Source organism: Carcharhinus amblyrhynchos, chromosome 14 (genome assembly GCF_965287045.1).
Source record: "Carcharhinus amblyrhynchos chromosome 14, sCarAmb.v2.hapA, whole genome shotgun sequence".
Lineage (NCBI taxonomy): Eukaryota > Metazoa > Chordata > Chondrichthyes > Carcharhiniformes > Carcharhinidae > Carcharhinus > Carcharhinus amblyrhynchos.
This window is the reverse complement of record NC_137337.1, coordinates 23,936,629-23,960,769: the sequence shown is the minus strand read 5'-3', so window position 1 is coordinate 23,960,769 and position 24,141 is coordinate 23,936,629. Positions and strand designations below refer to the sequence as shown.

Genomic DNA, 24,141 nt, shown 5'->3' with positions numbered 1-24,141 from the left:
TTCACTCAAAGGGTGGTGAATCTCTGGAATTCTCTGCCCGTTGAAGTGGTGGAGGCTGCCTCGCTAAATATTTTTAAGAAGCGGGTTGATGGGTTTTTGATAAGAGAGGGGATTAAGGGTTATGGGGAAAGGGCGGGAAAGTGGAACTGAGCCACGACAGATCAGCCATGATCTTATTGAATGGCGGGGCAGGCTCGAAGGGCCAGATGGCCTACTCCTGCTCCTATTTCTTATGTTCTTATGATGTGGAGATGCCGATGTTGGAGTGGGATGGGCACACGGTAAGAAATTATAAAGCCATGATGTGGGGGATGCTGGTGTTGGACTGGGGTGGACATAGTCAGAAGTCTCACAACACCCCAAGTTAAAGTCCAACTTGTTGGACTTGTTTAAGCTGGTGTTGCGAGACTTCTTACTGTGCATTCTCCATTCCAATACTGGCAGTGCTACATCACGGCTTTATAACTTCTTACTGTGTGCCCACCCCACTCCTACACTGGCATCTCCACATCAGTTTAATTAGCTGAAAATGAATTTATCAAATCTTAACTGCCCAATCCAATCGTCCCGCAAACCACTCAAATCAAGATCAATTATGGATGTGCAACAAATATCCATCTTGCCAGCTACTCCCATGTGCCATGAAAGAATAAGAGGCAGGTCTGAGAGTGGAAAGCTTGCAGGTGGAAAGGTTTCTGAAAGCCTCTCAGGTACTCAGAGGGCCTATTCCCTTGGTGTCATCCACCCGCCTCCCTCAGCCGCCCCAGCCCCGCTCTCTGCGACGTCACCCGCCGCGGGTCAGAGGTCAGGCGCATGCGTGCTGGTGGCGGTGAGCCGGGCTCGAGTGGCCAAGCGGCGGCTGGCGTCTGTAACATGCCCGAGGAGCGAGGCGGAGGCCGGCCGCTGATGTGGGGAGTGTCGGTGAGTCAGCTCGGGAGGACAGAGAGTTGGGGAGAGGCGGTCTGATAGCAGCGGGAGGAGGCGGTGTTTGGGCCGCCTCTGTGTGTGTGTGTGTGTGGTGACTGTTTACGGCTGTGCCATAGAAACGAGTTAGCAGCGACATGGACATGGGGAAGGAGCCGCTGGATCTGAGTCCCTTCACCGGCAGGTACGTTACCTCGGTGGGGGGCGGGGGCGGGGGGGCATTGGACCGTAAAGGCCAGCGCCTGTTGGTGGGCACGGACAGCGAGGGTGGAGGGCGGGGGTGGGTGAGGGCTGCTTAATGTTGATGAAATACCGTTCTGAATGGGGTGGTGTGTTTAACATTGCTGACTTCCCTCCCAAGTAAAATTAAACGACCAACCTTGGCCCACAATTTTTCTAACAATCAAATTGCACATAGGCCGAGCCGGACCTTTGCTTTAAACTCAGCTCCGATCAGCCTGACTGAATCCACCGTGACCAAATGGAAAACTTCTTCCCCCCCCCACCCACGCGGTACGTTTGATATTTCTAAACAGAAAATGTTGAAAAATCTCAGCAGGTCTGACAGCATGTGCGAAAGAGAATTGAGCCAACGTACACATGACCCTTTCGTCAGCGGTACAAAATTGTTGACCTTTCTTAGCTTTGTGGCTTTTAATATTTTTAGTTTTTGTAATTTCATAAATAAAAATTGCCCGTATGTCGCCAGTCTTGATTTTTGGATGACTGTTTGATATTTTATTAATATTAGATTTTGACATATCAATAGTTAATGTTCTGTATTATGTCTGTGTAAAGCCCCCAGACTGTTTTCAAGATGCAATTTTCAGACGACAATCTTCAGTGTGATTTCTGGCTAAGGACGTTGTTTTGATAATTTAATACATTATGGTTGGTGTAATCTGGTTCCCAGAAGATTAGAACCAAAAAGACTTCACTTTTGGAAGTTTGATGACCTTTAATGAGCTAGGTGTTGAAGTTGTTTTTCAAAAGACTAAAAACAGTAAGCAATTCATTAGCTTGTCTCAACATACAGTTTACATCTGTTGTATTGGGCAACTGCTGGCTCTTGGGACTATCTAGGGATTACCTGGCATAAAATGATTTTGATTTTTGATTTGATCTTTTAAAATTTGTTTTATTATTGTCATATGTATTTACATACAATGAAAAGTATTGTTTCTTGAGTGTTATACAGACAAAGCATACTGTTCATAGTGATGGAAACGAGAATGCAAAATGTAGTGTTACAGTCATAGCTAGGGTGTAGAGAAAGATCAACTTAACACGAGGTAGGTCCAGGGAAGAAGCTGTTCTTGAGTCGGTTGGTACGTGACCTCAAACTTTTGTATCTTTTTCCTGATGGAAGAAAGTAGAAGAGAATATGTCCGGGGGCAAGTGGCGTCCTTAATTATGCTGGCTGTTTTGTCAAGGTAGCAGGAAGTATAGGCACAGTCAGTGGATGGGAGGCTGGTTTGCTTGATGGATTGGGCTACATTCGTGACCTTTTGTAGTTTCTTACATTGTTGTCAATATTTAATAGAAATGAACAGGAAAACACTAATTTGCAAGAAAGTAGTTTGAGAGGTAATCAAACATGCTAAGCCACTGCGCAAAATGTAGCACATTCATTATTTTGTGCAACAACATTTTAAAAAAATAATTGACGGGATGTGATTGACACTGACTAGGCCAGCATTTGTTGCTGTTAAGAAGGTGGTGATGAGATGCTTTCTTGAACTGCTGCAGTCGCTGTAGTGTAGATTCCCCTCACAGTACCTTTGGGAAGGAGCTGCTGAATTTTGAAAGAATAGTGAAATATTTCCAAGTCAGATTGGTAAGTGACTTGGAGGGGATCTTCCAGGTGATGATGTTCCCATATGTCTGCTGGCCTTGTCCTTTCAGATGGTGGGTTTGTGAGGTTCTTCTGAGGCACCTGGTGAGTTTGTGAAGTGCAACTTATAAATGCTACATTCTGTTGCCACTATCTGTTGATGGTGGAGGGGGTGAATGTTTGTGGATGGGGTACCAATCAAGTGGGATGCTTTGTCCTGGATGGTGGTGTTGTTGGACCTGCATCCATCCAAGCAAATGGACAGTATTCCATCTCGCTGCTGATTTGTGCCTTATAGATAGTGGACAGGTTTTGAGTCGACAGGAGGTGAGTTATTCACAACAGGATTCTTAACCTCTGATCTGCTGTTGTAGCTACAGTATATGTAGCCACAGCATGTATATGGCTAGTCGAGTTCAGTTTCTGGTCGGTGGTCTTTAGTGAGGGATTCAGCGGTGATTAGATTCTCTTGTTGGAGATGGTCATTGCCTGGCACTTGTGTGGTGCGAATGTTACTTGTCACTTGTCAACCCAAGCCTGGATCTTGTCCTGGTCATGCTGCATTTGGACATGGACTGCTTCAGTACGTCAAGAGTTGTGAATGGCAATGAATGTTGTGCAATGATCTGTGAACATCCCTATTTCTGGCCTTATGAGGGAGGGAAGGTCATTGATTGAAGCAGCTGAAGATGGTTAGATCTACATGAATGTAAGTTGTGTTGATTTCAATTATGTCTGAGCATAAATATTTCTCCATGTGTTGATTTTTATGATTTAAGAAATAAAGCAGCTTAATAATTATATCTGGCCTTGTCTTACCGAGTGTTTTCTCTGCCTGCTTTTGAAAACACTGAAGAAACATTTGAGGGCATGTCTGGAAGGCATTTTGCATTTTTGTATGTCATGGGAAACCAGTTGCATCCTCTTAACTTTTCTGCTGCGTGAATTGATATTGGGTAGCAGAGTCAACTGCAATCCATAAGGGATACTTACAAGAACGATAGAATTTATTGAATCCAACAAGATATCTATAGCAGATTCTGAAATTGTAACAGCAGCATTGATTGTTGGCAAAGTAGCCTGACTCACTGATGCAAGTTGCGGGCTGGGAATTTTATGTTCAAGCCTACATAGTTTCTGCTATTGTCTGCAATGCCCCAGAGCAGTGAAATGCTTAAAATTGAACTGTGCGACTTTAACCTAGTCAAGCTTTATTAGTAACCTAAAACATTGACTTGTGCCTAAGTTTTTTTGACTTTAGTAAGCAGAAAATCAGACTGCAAGTTAAGCAATTATACTCATGGTGCATTTCCATATATATCAGACATTAGTTAAGTTGTTATCACAAGTTAACCACATGCAGATTCCACTTGGCATATAAATATTTTTAACTGATTCCTCAATAGTTGGTTAGAATGTTTGCAGCTGAGCTTTGCAGAAAATTAATATTCTGGGTTTGACCCTTGCTTGTGTTAAGTGATTTGATCTCAGCCAAGATAAAATCAAAGATGCTGAAATTGACTTTTGTGCCTTTGGGTAAGGGAGGGACAATCAAGTTCAGATTCTGTCTTTCGCTGACTGTTCATTGAAGTAATCTACAATACGTGTGAATGGAAACTCTGAGGATCTAAATCTTTTGTGGCTATATCTCCACTTCCTTCCCCCATATGGTTGCAGATGTTGAAGTGTAGGTGAAGAATAGTCATTTGGAGAAGGTGCTCTGGAACTGTGCATCACCCAAATATAGAGGATGGAAAACAATCTGCAGAAAAGGACAGACGGAAGTTTCCAACAGAACTACTTAATACAGCCTCTTAAATAAAAAATGTAATGTTTCAAATACGTTCTTATTATTCATGGGGGTTATACATTACAAAATTTGAAGAATTGTTTTGAAATTTTGATAGTGATATATATCAGCTGGTTAAAACCCGGACCATTCGATAATGGATTTCAAGTTGATTTTTTTTAATACCTATTATGTTTGGATATGAATTCTAATTGATGCTTCAGCATCAATACAATTTAAAAATCTACTGTCACACTTTTTCATAACGTTGCATGTTAAAAGTATTAGAATCATAGAATCCCTACAGTGCAGAAGGAGGCCATTTGGCCCATCGAGTCTGCACTGACCACAATCCCACACGACCCTTTACCCGTGATTCTATTTATTTGTCCTACTAACCCTCTGACACTAAGGGGCAATTTATTATGGCCAAACACCCTAATCCGCACATCTTTGGACTGTGGGAGGAAACTGGAGCACCTGAAAGAAACCCGCACAGACACAGGGAGAATGTGCAAGCTCCACACAGACAGTGACTCAAGCTGGGAATCAAATCCGGGTCCCCGGTGCTGTGAGGCAGCAGTGCTAACCACTGTGCCACCATGCTGCCCCATTTCTGGAGTCATACCTTCACAGGGCAGGAAATTTTGATATATACAGATAACTGCTTACCTACCAAATTACCAACAAAACTAGAATATCAAAATAAAGCTGACCTGTCAAATCCCTTCATTTATTTTCAAAGCTACTCTTCACAAACCACAAAGTACTGTGGAAGTGACTAAACAAATTATTCAAACAGTTTCTTCACACTGTTAATTATAATTTTCTGTCTTCACTCAGACCAGTGTATGAAACTGGAAAATACATTTAGAAAAGAGCAGAAAATGCACTGTTTATATAAACTTAGTTGTTTATTATTAGCAGTGCATGCAAGAACTTTCTGTTGACAGGCTGCCCTTTTGCCTGGAACTTTAGTTGGACATTTTTTTAAGCTTAGTTGCTGAAGATTTTCAACTGGTGTGAGGGGGAGGTGGGGGGAAATGTTTAAAGATGAGTGTTACAACTTACAACTTTCACCTTTCTCCTGGAAAGACTGTCCCGTAGCAATGGACAAAAAGCATAACTGTGAGGAGTATTGGTTGGACAGTGGGGGAACAGGAAAAAAGCTTTAACTGTTTTGAATGAGCCATATTGTGTTCTTAAAGGGATTAATGTTTGTACCAAATGTTAGAGGTAGAGTTTTAAAGCATTTTGATTTATTTCTGGCATTGTGACCACAGTAAGACAACCAACTAAGAACAGTCTGTGACAAATGATCACATGTTAAGGTGCTGGATATCTTAAATATACATACATGTTGGTTGAGGAAGTTGATAGAAATGACTTTCCCTCAAAGAACAACACAGCGCAGGAAACAGGCTATTTGGCCCTACAAGCCCGCGCCGCCCATTTTAACACTCAGTGAGTGCCTCATGTCAATCCTCCTTCTACCTACAACTTTTATCTACATCTCGTGGACTCCACAATAAAGGGGTGCAAATTTAGAGAATTATTTGTGCGCCAGATTAAGGGAGATCCAAATTGGGGACAATTTATTAACACCAGTCAGCCTAAAAGCACGTTTTTGGGGTGTGGGAGGAAACTGGAGCACCTGGACAAAACACACACAAGCACGGGGAGAACGTGCAAACTCCCAAAGACAGCGACCCAAGCCGGAGATCTGACCCGCGTCCCTGTAACTGCACAGCAACAGTGATAGTCACTGAGCTGTTGTGCTGCCTGTCAATTGGTCCAGTTTAAGTGTACACTAACGATGTGAAGCACTAGGCAACTCTCGAAGCAACATCCAAGAGCAGCCCTCGCATGACCTACCATGTATATGCCCCTTGTTGGCCAACAAGGCAGACTGAATCGCCTGTGAATGTAAAAAGAGACATCAATAAACATAAAACAGCCTACACAGACATTAACGGAAGATCCCTAGTAGCTCCAACGTAAGAGACAGGTGAACCATAAAATATGTTGGAACGCCCATAGGAATCTATTAATTCCCAGGAACGCCCTGAGGCCCTTGATCCTCAACTAGAACATTCTTTTGTATCCCTCCATCTGTAGTCTGCTCATGTGCCTATCTAGGTAAGCCTTAAACAATTCTAGCGTGTCTGTCTCCACCACCCTACTAGGCCCCCGCAACCCTCTGTGTGAAAAACCTCCCTCTAACACCTGAATTATGCCTCGCCCCTCTCACCTTAAGCCCGTGACCCCTCGTGATTTTCACATCCAACCTGGGAAAAAGCTTACCACTGTTCACTCTATCTATACCCTTCATAATCTTATACACCTCTGTTAGGTCTCCCCTCAGTCTCTGTCTTTCCAGGGAGAACAACCCCAATTTGCCCAGTCTGTCCTCATAGCTAAGACCCTCCATACCAGGCAGCATCCTGGTAAACCCCCTCTGCACTCTCTCCAAGGCCTCCACATCCTTCCAGTAGTGCGGCGACCAGAACTGGATGCAGTACTCCAAATGTGGTCTAACCAATGTTCTATACAACTGCAACATTAGACTCCAGCTTTTATACTCTGTACCCCCTCCTATAAAGGCAAGCATACCATATGCCTTCTTTACCACCTTCTCCACCTGTGCTGCCACCTTCAAGGACTTGTAAACTTGCACATCTAGGTCCCTCTGTGTTTCTATACTCTTAATGGTTCTACCATTTATTGACATCCACCCCGCCTAGACTGGCTAACTCTAAGGGTCAGGGACAAGAGGGGGCTACTGTGAAGAGAAAGGGGGGTGAGGAGCGGAGGCCTCAGCCTCTTAATCTGCATAACAGGTTTGAGGTTCTTGCTTCCAAGTTGGACGAGAACGAGGCAGGTGAGGTTGGTGAGCAAGCTGCACACGGTACAGTGCTGCAGCAGGACATAGGCAAAGAGAAAGGGAAAAGGAACGTAGTAGTTATTGGGGATAGTGGGGTGAAGGGTATTGACACTGTCCTTTGTCACAATGACAAAGTGCACAGAAGGGTGTGTTGTCTGCCTGGTGCTCGGGTACGGGATGTCGCAGCTGGGCTGCAGAGGAACCTGGAGTGGGAGGGTGAGAATCCGGTCGTTGTGGTACATGTGGATGCCGGCGACATAAGCAAAATGCAGACTGAGGATCTGGGGAGGGAGTATGAAAAGCTTGGAATGGAATTAAAAAGTAGAACCGACAAGGTGGTTATCTCTGGGCTACTGCCTGAACCGTGTGCAGATGGGCGTAGGGTTGACAGGATTAAGGAAGTGAATGGGTGGCTCAGGGATTGGTGTGGGCGGAATGGGTTTGAATTTATGGGACATTGGCACCAGTATTGGGGTAGGTGGGACCTGTTCGGGAGGGATGGGGTTGGTCTGAACCGTGCTGGGACCAGAGTGCTGGCGAATCGAGTAAAGAGGACTGTAGACAGGGCTTTAAACTAATTAAGGGGGGGAGGGTGTGAGGGTAGGTGACCTTACGAGGTCTAAAGTTAAGGAGAGTGTACATGTAAGGGAAGAGGCCGAGGATGTCCCAATAATAGAGGGAGTAGGGGGCGTGAGTATAGTTGGTGGCGTTGCGGCAAATAGGGTCCAGGTGAAGGCTGGGATGAAAGCACTTTATCTGAATGCACGAAGCATTCGGAATAAAGTGGATGAGCTGATGGCACAGATCGACACAAATGGATACGATCTGGTGGCCATTACAGAGACGTGGCTGCAGGGTGACAGGGACTGGGAGCTGAATGTACAGGGCTATCAAGTGTTTAGGAAGGATAGGCAGGAGGGAAAAGGGGGGGGCGTAACTCTACTGATTAAGGATAGCATCACGGTGGTAGCAAGGGATGATATTGGAGCCAAGGAGCAGAGGGTGGAATCGTTGTGGGTGGAGATTAGGAACAGCAAAGGGAGGAAGACGCTGGTGGGTGTCGTCTATAGGCCCCCGAATAATGATCTGGAGATGGGGCGGGCTGTTAACGCGCAAATAAGTGCGGCGTGCAGGAATGGGACAGCCGTAGTTATGGGGGATTTCAATCTGCATATTGATTGGTTGACCCATGTTGGACGTGGGGGGCTCGAGGAAGAGTTCTTGGAATGCTGCCGGGATAGTTTCCTCGAACAGTGTGTGTTGGAGCCGACGAGGGAGCGAGCTATCTTGGATCTGGTGCTATGTAATGAAGCGGGTAGAATTAGGGACCTTGTGGTGAAGGATCCTCTTGGGGAGAGTGATCATTGTATGGTGGAGTTTCTGGTGCAGATGGAGGAGGAGAAAGTAGGTTCCCGGACACGCGTCCTTTGTTTGAATAGAGGGAAATACGGTAGGATGAGAGAAGAATTGGCGAATGTGGACTGGGAGAGCGCGTTGGAGGGAGGGTCTGTTGAGGAGCAGTGGAGGATCTTTAAGGAGATCTTTCTTGGTGCTCAACGGAAATTTATTCCGATGGTCAAAAAGGATAGTAGGAGGAGAGGTAATAAGCCGTGGATAACAAAGGAGATGAAGGAAAGTGTTAAACTAAAAGCGGAGGAATTTAGAGTAGCTAAGAGTAGTGGGCGAGAAGAGGATTGGGAGAGGTTTAAATGTCAACAAAGATTGACAAAGAAGTTGATAAGGAAGGGTAGGAGAAACTATGAAGCTGGGCTAGCGCTTAATATAAAAAAGGATAGCAAGAGTTTTTATAAATATATAAAAAGGAAGAGGCTGGCTAGGGTGAATGTTGGTCCTTTCGAGGATGAGAAAGGGGACCTAGTGGTAGGGGATGGGGATATGGCTAAGGTATTGAATAACTTTTTTGTTTCTGTCTTCACGGAAGAGGACGTGAATAATTTGCCGGGTGTTAGCGATGGAAAGGTGGTAGGACTGGAGGGTCTTAATGACATTACTGTTACTAGAAAGGCGGTGCTCGACAGACTGGAGGGGCTGATTGTGGACAAGTCCCCAGGACCGGATGGAATGCATCCGAGGCTTCTGAAAGAAATGGCGGAGGTGATAGTGGATGCCTTGGTGGTTATTTTCCAAACGTCGCTGGATTCCGGGGAAGTGCCGGATGATTGGAAAACGGCTAATGTTACGCCGTTGTTTAAGAAGGGTGCCAGGCAAAAGGCGGGGAATTATAGGCCGGTTAGTTTAACGTCTGTGGTAGGTAAAATGTTAGAATCTGTCATTAAGGAGGAAATTGCAAAGCATCTTGAAGGGAATTGCTTGATAGAGCAGACGCAGCACGGTTTCATTAAAGGGAAGTCGTGTCTGACAAATTTACTGGAGTTCTATGAGGATGTGTCTAGGGCGGTGGATAGAGGAGAGCCGGTGGATGTGGCCTTTCTAGATTTTCAGAAGGCGTTTGACAAAGTGCCTCACAAGAGGTTATTGCAGAAGGTTGAGGGACATGGAGTTGGGGGTAGGGTGTTAGCGTGGATAGAGGATTGGTTGTCAAATAGGAGGCAGAGAGTGGGGGTCAATGGGTGCTATTCGGATTGGCGGATGGTGACTAGTGGAGTGCCCCAGGGGTCGGTGCTGGGGCCTCAGCTTTTTACCATTTATATAGATGATCTGGAGGAGGGGACTGAGTGTAGAGTGTCGAAATTTGCTGATGACACCAAGATTGGGGGAACGGCAAATTGTGCGGAGGGTGTTGAGAGTCTGCAGAAGGATTTAGATAGACTGGGCGAATGGGCCAGGAAATGGCAAATGGAATTTAATGTTGGCAAGTGTGAGGTGGTCCACTTTGGTAGGAAAAATGGTAGGAAGGACTATTACTTACGAGGCGAAAAACTGCAGCAGGCGACGGTGCAGAGGGACCTCGGGGTCCTTGTGCATGAGTCGCAAAAACCCAGCTTGCAGGTGCAGCAGGTGGTCAGGAAGGCGAATGGGATGCTGGCCTTCATAGCGAGGGGGATTGAATATAAAAGTAGGGAGGTCTTGCTGCAGCTGTATAGGGCATTGGTGAGGCCGCAACTGGAGTACTGTGTGCATTTTTGGGCGCCACACCTGCGCAAAGATATTTTGGCCTTGGAGGGAGTGCAGAGGAGGTTTACTAAGCTGGTACCGGAGTTGAGGGGGTTGAGCTATGAGGAGAGGCTGAATAAACTGGGCTTGTACTCGTTAGAGTTTAGAAGAATGAGAGGAGATCTCATTGAGACGTATAAGATGATGAATGGGATGGATAGGATAGAGGTGGAAAGACTCTTCCCGCTCAAAAAAGACAATAGGACTAGGGGGCACAGCCTCAAGATAAAAGGGGGGCGGTTTAGAACGGAGTTGAGGAGGAACTTCTTCACTCAAAGGGTGGTGAATCTCTGGAATTCTCTGCCCGTTGAAGTGGTGGAGGCTGCCTCGCTAAATATTTTTAAGACGCGGGTTGATGGGTTTTTGATAGGAGAGGGGATTAAGGGTTATGGGGAGAGGGCGGGAATGTGGAACTGAGCAGCGACAGATCAGCCATGATCTTATTGAATGGCGGGGCAGGCTCGAAGGGCTGGATGGCCTACTCCTGCTCCTATTTCTTATGTTCTTATGTTCTTATTTATTGTATAACTCCCCCCTGCATTATTTCTTCCAAATTGCATCACCTCGCATTTATCTGGATTAAATTCCATCTGCTATTTCACCACCCAATTTACCAGCCTATCTATATCCTGCGGTATTGTCCAACACTGTTCATCACTATCAGCAAGTCCAGCCATCTTCGTGTCATCTGCAAACTTGCTGATCACACCAGTTACTCCCTCTTCTCTATATATATATATATATATATATATATAGAGGTCCCAGTACGGAACCCTGTGGAACACCACTAGTCACAGACCTCCAGCTAGAAAAATTCCCTCATTTGGGGAAGAAGGCATCAATTTAAAATTAAGAGCTGGGCCCTTCAGGAGGGAGTGAAAACCAAAAGCATCTTTTTACACAAAGTGGAAATCTGAAGCCTTGTCTCTTCATGGCTTTGAATACTAGATTAGTTTAACCTTTCAAGACTGAGATGGATTTTTGTTGAGCAAGGTAGATAAGTGAAGCTTATATCAGCCATGATTTTACTGGATGGCAGAACAGACTGAGGGGGTGGGGGGGATGAATGGATTCACTAAAGGTACACAATAGAAACAAACCCCTCAGCCCAACCAGTTTATGTTGATAGTCTTTCCAAGCGCAAATATCTCTGTTTTTATCACTACATCCCTGAATGTTGCAGACACTCTAAATGAGGAGTACCAATAAACAAAGCTAGTGTCCTAGGCCCAACCATCTTCAACAGTGTCTTGCCTTCAGTTATAAGGTCAGAACTCACTCACTGATGACTTGCACCATTCCTGACTCCTTGGATACTGAAGCACTCCATGCCCAAATGCAGCAAGATCTGGACAGTGTCCAGGCCTGGGCTGACAAGTGGCAAGTAACATCATAATGCAGAAGTGCTAAGAAATTACCATCTCCAACAAGAAAGGATCTAACCTATGACATTCAATGGCATTACCATCACTGAATTCCCCCATCATCAGCATCCTGGGCGTTCCATAGTAAGTTAACTGGACCAGCCATATAAATACTGTGACTACAAGAGCAGGTCAGAGGCTAGGAGTCATGTGGCGAGTTATGTACCTCATGACTCCCAAGGACTGTCCGCAATCTACAAAACACAAGTCAGGATTGTGATAGAATGCTCTCCAATTGTCTGGAATAACATAGCTTCAACAGCACTCGAGACAAAGCAGCTCATTTGATTGGCACAATCCACAAACATTCACTACCAACGCACAGTGGGAGCAGTGTATACCATCTATAAGGCTGCACTGCAGGAAATCACCAAGGCTCCTTAGACATCATCTTCCAAACCCATGACTGATAGATAGCATTGAGAAGAATAGCAGATACATGGGAATGCCACCACCTGGAAGTTTCCCTCCAAGCCACTCACCACCCTGACATGGAAATATATCGCTGTTTCTTCACTGTTGCTTGGGACAAAAGTTTGGAACTCCCTTCCTAACAGCACTCTGGGTGTACCTATTCCACAGGGACTACAGTGTTGAAGAAGACAGCTCACCATTACTTCCTCGAGGACAATTAGGATGGGCAATAAATTCTGGCCTAGGTAGCAAAGTCTACATCCCTTGAAAGAATTGGAAAAAAAACTAAAGATGCACATTGGCAAGGGGAGATAAAATAGTGGGACAAATTATTATTTTGGGGCAATGTATAAAATTTAATAAAATAGTTCATTTTACTTAATGGGAGATACAACAAAAACTGGGAACATGGTTTTAGGGAGTGAAGAACAAGCAATTGTGTTTTAAGTAAGTTTTTTTTAATCTGGTAGATAAAATCTACAACAGATCTATTTGTGAAAATATTCAACTAGTTATATGATCTATTGGTTCAGTAAATTTGCTGTGCTACATGGGCAGGTTAGTTTTGCATTTGCGCTGCAGCAGAATCACAGTTTACAGATTCTACATCACAGATCTTGAGCTATCCATGACATGGGATATCTTACTGCATCTTCAGAAAGTTTGTAAGTTGAGTAACGAGCCACTAGGTAATGTTCTGCAGTTATATTACATGCTTTCAGATTTGTGTTCACCTTCCTCAACACCATGTAAATATGTTTTGGACAACTGTGCTGAAATTTGGTGCCAAGTTTGAAGTGCTTGTTTACTAGATATAATAATGTCTAATTCTAACCGTGGCTATCTGGATGTCTTACTGTTAAATTCTAACATTCCCAGGCAAAACCACACTGTGGAAATACTAACGATGTAAGAATTGTGCGAAATCAGGATGGGCCCAGATGTCCCGCTACTAAATGACTACAAACAGGAATTCTTCTGGAAACGATTTCCACAGACGGTACTAGGAGGACCGCGATTCAAACTTGGATACTATGCTCCACCTTACATCTACGTTAACCAGATCATCTTGTTTCTGATACCATGGGTTTATGGTGGAGTGGGGATCGTTCTTTATCAGCTAAATGTATTAAAAGATTATTGGGCATCAGCCTTTGCTGCAGGATTGATGATTCTGACAGCCTTCATCGTTCAAGGCATGAACTTGTGTGCCAGACAGAAGAACATGACTGTCGAGACATTCTCATCTGGAAATACTTTGGCAGATGAGGATGAATTTGATTTTTCCAGCTGTGCTGGGTCAGAGACAACAACATTCATCATACCTGGAAAAAAATACTTAATCAATACAGTTTTTCACTCCATTTTAGCTGGAGCATTATGTGGCCTTGGAACATGGTATTTGCTACCTGACAGGTTAATGGCACTATATACCAATACAGGAGCAACAGTTGTGCTCTTTATTTTTGGTTGGGTGACTGTGTGCATTGGAGAATATTCATTAATAATAAACACTGCGGTGGAGACTGCTACATTTCAACCACAAGATACATATGAAATCAATGCACTTACCAGACCACTTTATATTTTTGCTTTCATTGCAGTGGATCTTGCCTACAGGTATACATTTTAAAAATATCTTCATGTTGTGTTGTGAGAAATTATGAATGAAGTGGCAAAGGCTGTGTTGGATTCAGATTTTGTCCTAATTTTTCAATTTTGAATTTCCATTCTGATATTTGACATTTTAGTGATGCTGATGCCCATATGGAGGGCTATGTCATTTAGCTCTGAAATTATCTAAACTTAGAAATATTTGGCCAAATTCAAATTTCATTTTGATGGAAACTGTCTAATTTAAATTCTTTCCTCCTTCTACCTTGATTTGATTTATTATTGTCATATGTATTAACATACAGCGAAAGTATTGCTTCTTGAATACTGTACAAAGCATAGAGAAGGAAACGAGACAGTGCAAAATGTAGTATTACATTCATAGCTACAGTGTAGAGAAGGATCAACTTAATGCAAGGTAATGACAGCAGCAGGGAGGAAGCAGTTCTTGAGTCAGCTGGTACGTGACTCAGACTTTTGTATCTGTTTCCCGAAGGCAGAAGGTGGAAGAAAAAATGTCCAGGGTGCGTGGGGTCATTAATTATGCTGGCTGCTTTGGTGAGGCAGTGGGAAGTGTAGGCAGGGTCAATGGATGAGAGGCTGGTTTGCGTGACGGATTGGGCTACATTTACAACATTTTGTAGTTCCTTGTAGTCTTGGGCAGAGCAGGAGTCATACCAAGCTGTGATACAACCAGAAAGAATGCTTTCTATGGTGTATCTGCAAAAGTTGTTAAGACTATTTGAAAATATTAATGGCTTGAATCTTTGGAAGTGATTTGAAAGGAATAACCTTTGTGAACAAAGGTTACAATGTTAAAAATTCAGTACGGTGTCACAATTTTGGATGATCAAGGAAAGTTTGTACATAATATTATGTCTTCAATTTGAATCTGTCTTAATGCTACTTCCTGTATAGGAACAGATATTATCCAGTCAGTTCCAAAAGAGCTGACCATTAAGAGTTCCAAATGTGGAAATTGGTATATGTTTAGAAAGCTGATATTGTGCATCAAGAAGATAAAATGTAAAACACTGAATCCATTTCAAGTTATATATTTTGCTTAATCTGAAGATTCTTTTCCATTCTCACTAATAGAAATTTATCAATATTGTACTGCCTTCTGCTTTGACCAAATTCTAGTTGCTCACAATATTTAACTAATAGTAGGCTATCTGAACCTGGAGATTAGATTTGGAATATTGAGATAAATAGTTAAAACATTTTGTATATTGGTGCTTTCTGAATTAATATGTGACTTTTCCTTCCCTCAGATTTACTGTAAACGCAACCCTGCTTCAAACAAATCAGGTCTTGCACATTATTTTTGTATTTCTGCCTGTCCTTTGGGCAGTTGGTATTTTGCCTCCTGTGGATGCACTTTTCTTATGGCTTCTCGAGCAAGTCTTAGAATTTGGGCTTGGAGGTTCACCCATGGCAACCAACTTAAGGTAAGGTTCAAATCTTCCCAAATGGAAAGCACAAAATGTTTTTGGTGGAAAACACGGTTTCTATGTAAACTTAGAATTTTACATTTGTGTACTTCTCATCCAATACTCCTCAAGCTATAGTATATTTCGTAATGCCCAATTTGATATTGGTTGGTCTTTCTGAATCCATGTTACATTAGTACAACATTTGGTTATGCTGCAAAAGCTCTTCAGACATGTGGTTGTGATTGTGTTAAGATGCTGCTTATGAAACTGATCCCATTTCACAATTTTGCTCTGAATCGTACACTAATGAGAGAGTCCACCTGAGGAAGGCATTTTTTTTTCCCCTTTTCTGATAAATGTTCTTTCCCACCCTCCTGTTTTGAAGACATTGGTTCTCTGATGTACTGTTGAAAATGCCAGAGTCCTTCAGTGCTTTGCTGAAGTTGCATTTATTCAAGAGTGTGAGACTTGACAATGAATGTCAGTGTGCTATCTATTCAGATGACATCATTAAACTTTATCTTGTTCTCATTTGATGTACATGTATTTGCAATAAGGGTCACTGGACAGTGGTCAAAAAGGGGGAACCATTTTCCTAACTGAGAGACACAGAAGCTAATTGCTAGAACCTTCTTTCTCAACCAATTGGGCAAATAACAGGCACAAAATACGGGAGATTTCTAATATTTATGGTTCCCTGACTTGATTTTAACCAGGTTCTAAATATAATGTAAATTATACTTTGTAAAGATTTTGCAATAAATTAGACTATTATTTTTGCAAACTGATGCAAAAACTTTGCCAAAGCACATTTTATTTCATTTTATGTTATCCTGGTATTTCAATACATTGCACACTCAGGAGTGATAATGCAAAAAAGTATGTCTAATTCAGTAGTAATTGTTCAAGGAACTGAGTAAGTTGAAGAAGATAGTAGGGGAAGGAAGGAAACAGTTGGAAGAATGTTTCATACACATGCATTTCCTGAAATTGAGACTGGACTAGGCACAAAACCTTTTGTTGTCAGTTACCAGGTAATACTCAGTAAACAGTTACAAACACTTTATTTGTGCAACAGAAGATTTGTACAACTCATATATTTTATCGACAGGAAGTCGACCAGGTCTCTAAAAACAAATAAGCACCTTTTCTCTCAATATGTTTAATGGCATACCAGCCACCTGTTGTCATTCTTGCTGGTACTTTTATTCCACTGAGACTTGCAATGTGCTTAATGATTGACCAGAGTTCTGGATGTGAAACTTCATAACTTGAAAATAACATTGAAATGTAGCAGGGCCTGTATTTGCAAAATGTTATGACACTATTATAATAATGCAGTTCATCAAATGTGTTTAATTCTACAACAGTTAGAATTTTATTTGTGATCTCTCCACGACATCTTCAACACAACTTGCTTCTGTTAAATGTTAAAAATGTTTAGTAAGTTTCTATTTTAAAAAAAACACTTCAAATCAGAACATAGGAAATAGCCTTTCAGTCAGTGAACTTTATTCTGCCATTAGTGAACAATCTGTATCAAAAATCTATTTATCCAGTTTTTCCCTTCATAGCCTTGCAATTTAAGTCTTACATTTCAATTGACCCAACAACATTTTTGAGTTCCAGATGTCCACTGTCATTTCAAAGTACTTCCAGATTTCAGTCCTAAATGGCTCAGTTATAATTTTAAGGTTTTACTTTTTATTGTGGATTCTACCACCAGAAGAAACCATTTCCCTACATCAACTCTATTGAATTCCTTATTGATCCAAATTCCTCTCTCCACCACATTGACTAAACTTCCTCTAAGATCTGTATGTGCTTCAGCATTGTCCTTCCACTGTCCCTAGCTTTCTTCCTTTTTTCTGTGCTCAACCTTTTCCTTATCCCACCCCTTCCACCTGCAGATATACTGTCCTTCTTGGACCTTACCACACTTATCCCCATGTTCTAACCCTGCTTTACCATTAATTTTATTTTGATTCCCTATGTACTAGACTCCAGAAAATAGTTGATGGTCATTTCTGTGCCCTAATGATCATTAATGCAAACATGGACTTGACACAGTTACAGAATTTGTGACTACATTATAAAATTCTACTAGGCTGCTTTAGTGCTGTGCTGATTGTGGTGTTAATTTTACATCTATGATTTTTATTTTTGCAGGCTGCTGGTTATGTTTATTGTATCTGTTGGCGTGGTGATTGCAACATTCTTTATCCCGGACACACTTGGTGTGGTACTGTTCACAACGGGAATGGGATTTATACTTAGTCTCGATCTCACCCAAGTTGAGGCTTCATTTAGATTCTGCTGCAGGACAGCTCATGCCTCACTGGAATATCCTAAACATTTCAGGAACCGAATTGGATGGCAGCTTGGCTGGAAAGAAGCTTTGATTTATATTAGCCTTCTTATAATGACACTTGCAGAAGCTGGTTTGTTACATTCCTTTGCAACAGGATCAACTACATCTCGAATAAGTCCCCAGACTATAATAAGCTATATCTTAATAGTAACTCTGGTAGTATGGAAGATTTTCCAAGAAATTCAAAGTGCATATATCCTGTTTGGATTCTTTCGAAATCCTTTATTTCCTAAAGGCGTAAGAACTGTGAAAGTATTTAAGCAAAAACGAGCAATATTGATGAAGGCTGGTTGGATTCAAAGGATTCTCCTCAATCTCAGTAAGTTGCTTAAAATGGTAATAGGTGATTGTGAGTGGCGTATTTCTGAAAAAATATGCCACTGTTTCTCAATCTCTCACTTCCCCTCCCTTTTAATCTGTTTAATCCTTCTTTGTTTCCACCATGTATTCACTAGGTTTTTATCTTGCACTTTTTAAAACAATTAGTTAATACATGCAGCAATATGAGGCTGGGTTAATTGGGTAGAGACCACTGGGTGGTGCTGTGGCCTGCATGGTTGTAAGGCAATTTGGAGGTTGGGGTTTGTGGCAAGAGGAGGAAGCAGTGACTGCAGACTTGCATTCCTGACTTGAAAGACAGCGCTGCTCTTGAAAGACTGGTTTGTCTGGAATGGAGCCTATGCTGAGGAAAAAGGTGACTGAGCCTAGCACAGGCAGGGAGTGGAAAAGGTCCAGATGACTTGATATTCAGGACCGATATCCAACAAAGCAGACAAATTCCTTTTTGACAGTGCCTTTTTGTGTTTGGGACCCGTATTTTATCTGCAAAAGTGATTAATTCACTCCAGAATTGCACGTTTGTACAGTGAGACATTGCATCCTTCTAAATGAAGGTGGAATTGTTGTGAAATGAGGGGTAAAGAAAAATGGACAAATTGTATTAGAAAGTAAACATAAAGACCTGATTGATCCAGTAGTAATACACATTGAATGTAACACAGTGCTGGTGGGTGGTGAAACAGGTTTTTCCTAGCATCATACATTCCTCATTCAGAGTTCATCTGTTTCCTAACAAAAACTGACTTGATCTTTCATTAACATAGCACCTAAAACATGTTGGAAAGATTTTTGTTAGCTGATAGTTTTCACTTCCTAGTTTCAAGTCCTGGCTCTTGCCAGTTGTCTGCAGTATGAATGAACAGTAACTTTGTTTATGCTTGATCGATGTTATCCTTTCAAAATGTTAATAACTTAATGAAGCATTTTTCATTATTAGAGACTAAATTGTTCTAACCTTCTGTTTGTTGTAGTCTCTCCATTTGCCATGGTAGCCTTTCTTTCCGTTGATACTTCATTACAGGATCTCCATACAGCGTCTCTTTGTATTGGATTCACACGGGCATTCCGAATAGTAAGTTCTGTTCTATATTGATGCAGTGACTTTTTTTGTTGTTGTATTGTTACAATCCCCTTTAAAACCAATAATTTTTTTCCAAAGAATTTCAAATTTCCAGTGACCAGCCTAAAGGAATTGCATGACAATATTTCAAGTTTTGAGATTTTTACTGTAGCACGCAAATAAAAGCAACATTAACTAAGTACTATTTCGATAGGACATTGCACATTAAATCTCCTTCTGTGATCAATCTTTGCTTTGTCCCTTAAGAGGAGTCTTCATTCTTCAGGAGCCAGTTCAAAGTGATTCTTTGCTCCCTTTTTGTTTTCCAGTCAGATAACTTCTCCTTTATCTTTCTTCAACTGACTTTCATGGTATGAGTCACCAAAAACAGATAGCAAAAGATTCTGTAAGTATATAAAAAGAGAGTAGCTAAGATCAAAATTGGTCCCTTAGAGGATGAGACTGGGAGTTAATGGGGAATACAGAATGACAGAAACACAGAATCAATATTTTTCCTCAGTTTTCATGGTGGAGGACATTAGAACCATCCTAATAGTAACAGGTAATGCAGAGGTTGTAGAAAAGAAGGAACTTAAAACAATTGCCATCACTAGGAAAGAAGTACTGAGTAAGCAATTGGGATTAAAGGCAGACAAGTCCCCAGGGCCTGATGGGCTGCATTCTAGGATCTTAAAGGAAGTGGCATCAAAGATAATGGAGGAATTGGTTTTAATATTCCAAAATTCCCTGGATTCTGGAAAGGTTCCAGTGGGCTGAAAAAAGATTAATGTAACGCCTCTGTTCAAAAAGGGATAAAAGCAAAAAGTAGAAAACTATAGACTAGTTTAATGTCTGTTGTTGGCGAAATTGTTGGAATCCATTATTAAGGAAGTATTAATAAGACGTGGAAGTCAAAGCTTAATCCATCAGAGTCAGCATGTTCTTTTGAAGGTTTCATGTTTTACTAATTTGCTGGAGATTGTCAAAGTCATAATAAGCAAGGTGGATAATGGGGGTTCTGTAAATGTGGTGTATCTGGACTTTGAGGAGGCATTTGATAAGGTGCCCCACAGAAGGTTAATATAAGGTTAAGATCCCACAGTAATGTATTAGCTTTGGTAGAGGATTGGCTAACCAATAGAAAGCAGAGAGTGGGGATAAATGGATATTTTTCTGGTTGGTGAGCTGTAACTAGTGGTGCACCACAGGGTTTGGTTCTTGAGGCTCCAACTATTTACCATGTATATTAATGACTTGGATGCAGGGATATTATGTACTGCAGCCAAAATTTGCAGATTACACTAAAATAGTTGGGAAAACAAGTTGCAATGAGGTAATAAGAAATATACTTATGGATAGGTTAGGTGAGTGGACTAAAATTTGGCAGATGGAATTTAACGTGAATAAGTATGAGGTTATCCATTTTGTTTGGAGGAATAAAAAGGGTAATTTCAGAATGCTTTGGTGCAGAGGGATCTGGGTTTCCTTATGCACAAATCCCAGAAAGTTAATATGCAGGTGCAACAGGTAATAAGGAAGGCAAAAGGAATTTTGGCACTCGTTGCCAATGGAAAATAGAAGTAGAGGTGCTGTTGCAACTGTATAGGGCATTGGTGAGACCGCATCTGGAGCACTGCATACAGTTTGGTCCCCTTATTTGAAGAATGATGCAAATACATTCGAGACAGTTCAGAGAAGGTTCACTAGATTCACTCCAGGGATGAAGGGCTTGTCTTAGGAAGAGAGATTGAACAGTTTAGGCCTATACTTGCTGGAGTTGAGAAGAATGAGAGGAGATCTAATTGAGGTATATAAGATGTTAAAGGGAACTGACAGGGTAGATGTAGAGTGCATGTTTCCCCATATTGGATACTGTAGAGTCATAAAGAAATACAGCACACAAATAGAATAAGGGCCATAGTTTCAGACTAATGGATTACAGGTTTAAAACAGAAATGAGGAGGAATTATTTCACGCAAAAGATCGTGAACCTGTGGAATTCTCTACCCCATAGTGCAGTAGACACTGGAACACTAAATTTAAGGAGGAGGTAGGTTTTTAATTATGATTGTGGGGAGCAGGCAGAGAGGTGGACATGAGACTGAAATGAGAGCAACCATCATTGTATTGAATGGCAGAGCAGCTTGAGAGGTGAATTGCCTACTATTCTTAGTTCTTACAAAGACACTATATAAATTCAAGTGACTATAGAATTAAAAAACTAGGTAAATTTTTGCTAGCAAATCCAAAACAATATATCTAGATATATTCCGAGCACATTTTTATGCTCTGATTCTTCTTGTTCCTCTTTGTTTCTATTATCTTAGTCTTCTTGATGGAAGAAGTTTTCCCCACCAATTCCTGTTTCTGACTGGCAGGAGTAAGGAACTGAGGAAGTGGTATCAGGGCGTAAGGATTTTAACAATCCTGTTGGTTTGAAGGGATATGCTTCAGAAGACTGTACAAATGTAGAAAGTAACTGCTGGACAATTGGCAGGCCCTGGCTGAACCATCAGGGCAAGCTTCTCTCAAGAGTCCGTTGTGGCACACTGCAACATCAAGATTTTGGTATACGTGAGATCATTGAAATTGCTGTGCTATTGTGGCCCTGAGTAGAGGTGATCCTCTTAGCATTCGCTGCTATTGGGATCGCAAGATCCTGGTGAATTTTTTTTTTATTTGTGGGCATTGCTGGCTGACCAACATTTATTGCCTATCCCACGTTGTGTTTGGGAAGGTGGTGGTGAGCTGCTTTCTTGAAATGCTGTGGTCCATATTCTGTGGGTCAACTTGCAATGCTAACAGCAATGTGAAAGGGAGAGAGTGCCACGATTTGACCCAGTGACTGTGAAGGGATGGTGATATATTTCTATATCAGGACGATGAGTAACCTGGGGGGGAGCTTGCATGCGGTGGTGGTGTTCCCGTGTATCTGCAGCCCGTGTCCATGTTGAGGCTATAAACACTTAGACAGCAACTTTTGGAGACTACACAAACTTAGTTAAATGTGAAAATCATGAGAATTCTGTCCAGTTTCCACTGCTTTGCTGTATGGCTTTGTTATGCTGGTACCTAGCCTGAGACTTGACTTCTAAACATGTTAAACAAGAAGTTGCAGAAATACCAATAAATGTCCTATTAGAAGTTAGGGATCATCTGTTCAAGCGTAAGTAAATTTTTAACAATATGATGTGTCTTAATTGCTACCAAGGCCTGAAAATTAATTTTACAAGTCTCATTCCTTCAGACTTGAAGTATTTTTATTTGCGACATTAAACAAATTTTTCATCTCTTTCTCAATCTCATTTTTTTAACTTTTCCATTCTATTTTACTTTCTCTTCGTGATTTTATACGTTGAATTAAACATTCTCGTTACACTTCTTGGTCCAGATTGTTTCCCTCAGTAAGAATTCTTCATTATGATTGGTTGAAGAGAGATGCTATTGCCTGTACTGTTCACACAGGTCCCAGATCACCCATGGAGGATATTGTGTTTTATCAAACTCCAAATGACTATATATTGCCACTGGGAGCAACTCTCAGCATAATGCTACAGACTACAAAATCTATTTTAATGTCTTCGTGGTAAGAGGTGCCAACATTTTTGGTAGATCCTGAATTTTTTTTTAAATCACTTGCTACACTTAAAGAAAACTTGTCATCGATAAGTGAATTTAACATGTTTTACAAAATGGAAGTTAAAAATAATAAAAACAAGTATTTGTGTCTTAATAGGTGTGGCAGAATACAGAGAATGCATTATTAGAAGTGGTTGTGATAGCAATTGTGCGACTTGCCACATTGCATTCAAGTTTGGTGTGGTGGAACAGTATAGGTACAGGAATCCAACTGCTAATGGTAACTGCAATTTTTTATTTTCCCTATTTCCTTATTGAATTTTTGCTTCTCAGCATGTTTTACCAACAGGGTATGGTTTTGATCTTCTGAATTCAGCAGGAACATTTGTAAGCTACAATTTAGATGTTTTAAATGGTAATGGAATTTTACTGGCAATAGAGAAATGTTCTGTGTGCACTTAAAAATATGGTTACAACACGTATAACAAAATACAGTAGCTAAAAATAATGTTCAAATAATACAATATTTGATTATAATTTCACTGTATAATTAAATTCTGCTTCAGTTCATCTGCAAACAGTTGCCAAAACCATTATTGTTTTTAAAAAGCATCTTCACTAAAGTTGCAAAGATGATGACTCTCTGTATGATGCATTTGATTATTTTGTCTTGCTCTTTGTCTCTCTCTTTATTCTTTGTCCTGCTAGAGACATGGGGGAGAGCTTTTTTTTTCAGGCATTTTTTGTCATCATAAGGCTTTGCCAATCAACTGCCTATCAGATTTTTTTCGTTTTGTTTTGCAAGTTACTGCCCCAGATCCAAGGACTTCTTTTAGAAATTGAGATTGACAGTTTGACTGCGAATTAATGGTTTGCTGAGATGATGAATGGACCGGAAAATGTTTTGCGTTCATGCCCCAGTCTATGCTCAGCCAGTGGCATTAGTGGATATATGTAATGTTAAAATTGAAAAAATATATTATCTTAGATGGTTGTGATAATCCCCACGAGATCCATGGAACATCACTGATCTCCCTGTGGGGCTCACTGAGTATGGTAGCAGGCAGTGGCCTGCCCAGCTGCCATTGGGCAGGCCTGGGCCTACTGAACAGTAATCCCAGACAGGGACTAGTATGTGACACCCCGGTACACACACTCCCTTCATGCCCATGAAGGTCTGAAACTCCCCACGGGTAAAAAGGGTCCTGTTGCCTGTAATGACGACCTTGGGTATACCATCTGTTCAGACCAGTCTGTGGACAGGAAACTGCCCACTCCTCTAAAAACCTGAGCCAGTCATCTGGATGATGAAGATTCTAGCTTGGCCATGGAGACAGA

The 24,141-nt window shown here is 41.6% G+C and overlaps 2 protein-coding genes across 10 annotated transcripts in view; one reads left to right on the top strand and one right to left on the bottom strand.

Moving 5' to 3' along the window:
• Positions 1-820: 820 nt before the first annotated feature.
• Positions 821-24,141, top strand: part of pcnx4 (pecanex 4) — a 38,496-nt gene continuing 15,175 nt past the window's right edge. For 2 of the 4 annotated variants that reach the window (XM_080202422.1, XM_080202419.1), the window contains exons 1-6: positions 1,013-1,108; positions 13,284-14,024; positions 15,293-15,469; positions 17,624-18,144; positions 19,136-19,236; positions 22,961-23,083. In XM_080202422.1, the coding sequence (XP_080058548.1) occupies positions 13,336-14,024; positions 15,293-15,469; positions 17,624-18,144; positions 19,136-19,236; positions 22,961-23,083 (1,611 nt within the window). In that variant the 5' untranslated portion in view covers positions 1,013-1,108; positions 13,284-13,335. Of the gene's footprint in view, positions 922-1,012; positions 1,109-4,435; positions 4,586-13,283; positions 14,025-15,292; positions 15,470-17,623; positions 18,145-19,135; positions 19,237-22,960; positions 23,084-24,141 lie in introns of those variants that run through there. The other 2 variants (XM_080202421.1, XM_080202420.1) reach the window with 2 other exon arrangements.
• dhrs7 (dehydrogenase/reductase (SDR family) member 7) overlaps positions 19,243-24,141 on the bottom strand; it is a 49,555-nt gene continuing 44,656 nt past the window's right edge. For all 6 annotated transcript variants that reach the window (XM_080202427.1, XM_080202428.1, XM_080202426.1 and 3 more), the window contains one exon: positions 19,243-19,628. In XM_080202427.1, coding sequence (XP_080058553.1) covers positions 19,554-19,628 — 75 coding nt within the window. In that variant the 3' untranslated portion in view covers positions 19,243-19,553. The remainder of the gene's footprint in view (positions 19,629-24,141) is intronic.